At 65.2% G+C, this 2,927-nt stretch overlaps 1 protein-coding gene across 1 annotated transcript in view; it reads right to left on the bottom strand.

The window, feature by feature from the left end:
* Positions 1–2,927, bottom strand: part of SF3A2 (splicing factor 3a subunit 2) — an 8,173-nt gene that overhangs the window by 1,153 nt on the left and 4,093 nt on the right. Inside the window, exons 5-9 of the mRNA XM_077760614.1 lie at positions 2,195–2,241; positions 1,674–1,783; positions 586–635; positions 367–507; positions 31–111 (exon numbers count right to left, since the gene is read on the bottom strand). Coding sequence (XP_077616740.1) covers positions 31–111; positions 367–507; positions 586–635; positions 1,674–1,783; positions 2,195–2,241 — 429 coding nt within the window. The remainder of the gene's footprint in view (positions 1–30; positions 112–366; positions 508–585; positions 636–1,673; positions 1,784–2,194; positions 2,242–2,927) is intronic.

Below are 2,927 nucleotides of genomic sequence, written 5' to 3'. Positions count from 1 at the left end.
AGCGGGGCCCCCAGAGTGCCGGATCCAGACCGGCTCACTCACCTGCTTGGTTTCCCGATTCCAGTGAGTCCAGAACTTGCCCTCGGCCTTATCGATCTCCCTGCTCGGCACCTGTGTGGGGAGGGGGGCAGAGAGGGGCCCTGAGGACCACCGTGATATCACCACGATGGATCTGGGGTGGCGGAGCCCCAAACAGCCTGGCCACAGGGCATCTTCCCGCCGGGGCCACGTCAGGGTCTCTGCCCTTTGGTGGACACCCACCTCTGGACACCCAGCCGCCAACCCTCACTTCACACCCTTCCCTGGTCTTCCAGAGGCCGGGACCCACCGGGGAACACCTGCTGGGGGGGCACCTGCGGCCTCTACCTTGAAGGCGATGGTTTCGTAGGGCTCGGCAGCCATCAGGAGGTACTGCCAGCGCCGGTCCGGAGGCTCGATCCGTTGCTCGTAGGCGGACATGAAGCGGTGGCGGGGCATGATGCCCTCAGCGATCTCAGGGTAGTCGATCTGTGGGGACAGAGAAGGTGGCAGCGCTGCTGTTCGAGGGCATCTCCCCCTCCCATCGGGCTCCAGGCTTCCCCTTACCTGGAAGAGGAGGCTCTGCTGGCCCATCTCCGTGTCCCTCTGCTTGGTCACTGCAACACACGAGGGTCTCAGGCCCAGGAAAGTGCGTGCTCCCCGAGGCTAAGGGGCCGCGGGTGTGGACTAACGCCGCCCGGGCACGGGAGGGCAGGACGCTTGGCCACGCCGTCTGGCTGGGGTACCAGAGCTCGCCGTAGGCCCCTGCCTGCAATCGCACGGTCAGGGGTATGTGTGGGCAGCACAGTGGGCCCTGGGGCCCTCACCTTGAGGCCCGGGACGCACCGAGCGGAAGCTGAAGAGGGGGCATGCTGCGCACGTGCGGTAAGTGGGGGAGGTCTGGGCCCCTGCTTCTGGGAGGACGTCCTCCGTTCTGCAGCCCAGCCTCCAGTGGCCCCGTTCCCGCTTGCAGACCACTCTCCATACGGCTCTGGGGCGTGCTGCGCTCCCCTCACACCCTCCAGCGTCTCCCCCCTACACTTGGGACAGAGACCAGATGGCCTACCATGGCCAAAGGGCAATTGGTGGCTGTCCTCTGCCCCCACACCTGTCACCCCAGCCCTAGCTTATCAAGCAAACCTGCCCCAGGGCCTTTGCACTGAGGTATCCTGCCTGGTAACTTTTTCCTTAACTCCCAGGAGCACAGTCCCCTAGGAGCCCCTTGATCTACTTTCTGGCAGGTGATTCAAGACCCCTCCCCTCTGCCATCGGTTCCACTGAGTGGTTTCTTACACGAACCCTCCTCTCTTTCAGGCTGAAGCATCAACACCCTGTCCCAAGGTCAAGGAAAGGGACCACCCCCTCCATGGTCACTCATGCTCCCCAAGAGCATAGCAAAGAATGACCAGCTCCCAAAACACTGGGACACGGGGCCAGAGGAGCCACGACCCCAAGATACGGCTGTTTGAGAAAGTTCACAGGAAAGGGGAAGCCAGGGCACCAGCGGGCCGCCGGTCCCAGCCTGGTCCTTCTGCTGGGGAGCAGCTGGGCAGCGGCAAAGGGCCAGAGACCGCAGTTTCTGTGTGGCCCAAGGACGGGGCTGGGGGGTCACGTCCAGTCCTGGCTGCGGGCCAGAATGCTCCCGACAGAATTACCTTTGTAGCCCGGGCGGCCGATCTTCACAAACTTCTTCACCTCCACCTTGACCTTCTCTGGCGCCGGCTGGGCGGGGGCCTCTTTGGCCTCCTTGGCGGCTCGCCGGGCCCTGTGGGCGGGACAGAGACGGCGCTGTGGCCCCTCCACACAGGCCGCCAAGGCCACAGGCCCAGGTGCTGGGAGCTGTCCAACCGCCACAGCGACCTTGGAGTCTGAGAGGCCAGGGGCGCGGGGGTGGGGGTCCCAGGGTTCCCATGCCGTGGGGCCAGGCCGGGCTCAGGGCACCTCTGTCCCCATCACGTTTCCCACTGCCCCTCACTAGGGGGTCTCCTGAGAACCCTCACCTCCCCCCATGTCACAGAAGCCCACACTCCAGCAAGGTCAGCCTGACCACTGGGGAGAGAGCACCCCCCGCCTCTCCTGGCTCCACCCTCTGCTCGGCCCTGAGGCCCTGGAGACCCCGTGGCCGGGCTCCCCGAGGGGCTGGACACTGGGCAGTGGAAGCGGGCCCGGGACTCACAAGTTGGTCTGATGCTTCTTCCCCTGCGTGTGCGCCAGGTAACTCCCCTGCAGCGGGAAAAGCACATGGAAGGTTCAAGACCCGGTGAGCAGGGCGGGCGCCGGGTGCCTGCTGGATGAACGCGCTCCAGCACGGTCACGCGAAATGCACCACCACGCACGTGAAGCCAGAGAGCGAGGCTGCGAACGTTCGCTGTCACAGCCTGTGGGACATGGGAAGGCTAGCCGCCCACCACTGGGGGGGAGGGGGGTCAGTGGGCCTGGCTGCACGGTGGGGGCTGGCAGCAGCTGGTGGCCCCGCAAGTGACATGCCCTGTGATCTCGGGCATCCATTCTGACGACAGCCTAGGGGCCCTCTCCAGAGTGGGACAAACTCCGTATTTCTCGACAGCCGGGGGGACAGCGGCAGCATCTGGGGAAATCTGTGGTGGTCCTGACCAGATGGGGGGGCGGCTCCTAGCATCGAGCGGGCAGGGTACGCCAATCAGCGGCCCCTGAGAATGACCTGGCACCGATGGCAGCCGTGCTGAGGGGGACAGACTGTACGGTTCGCGCCACCTCTGACTGCCAACAAACCGAACCCGCTCGCTCCCAAGTGGACCCACACGCCGTGTGTGCGCACCAGACTCTGATCTTCCAGCCGCTCCAAAACCCCACCTGGAGCCACGCTTACGAGATCCCAAAACCCAGATCCAGAGCTCCCCAGGCTGGGCCTGGCCCATGGCGTGCTCCTG

This window comes from Crocuta crocuta, unplaced genomic scaffold (assembly GCF_008692635.1).
Source record: "Crocuta crocuta isolate KB4526 unplaced genomic scaffold, BGI_CrCroc_1.0 scaffold443, whole genome shotgun sequence".
Taxonomy (NCBI): domain Eukaryota; kingdom Metazoa; phylum Chordata; class Mammalia; order Carnivora; family Hyaenidae; genus Crocuta; species Crocuta crocuta.
The sequence above is the reverse complement of the archived record's forward strand: the minus strand, read 5'-3'. Positions and strand labels throughout refer to the sequence as shown.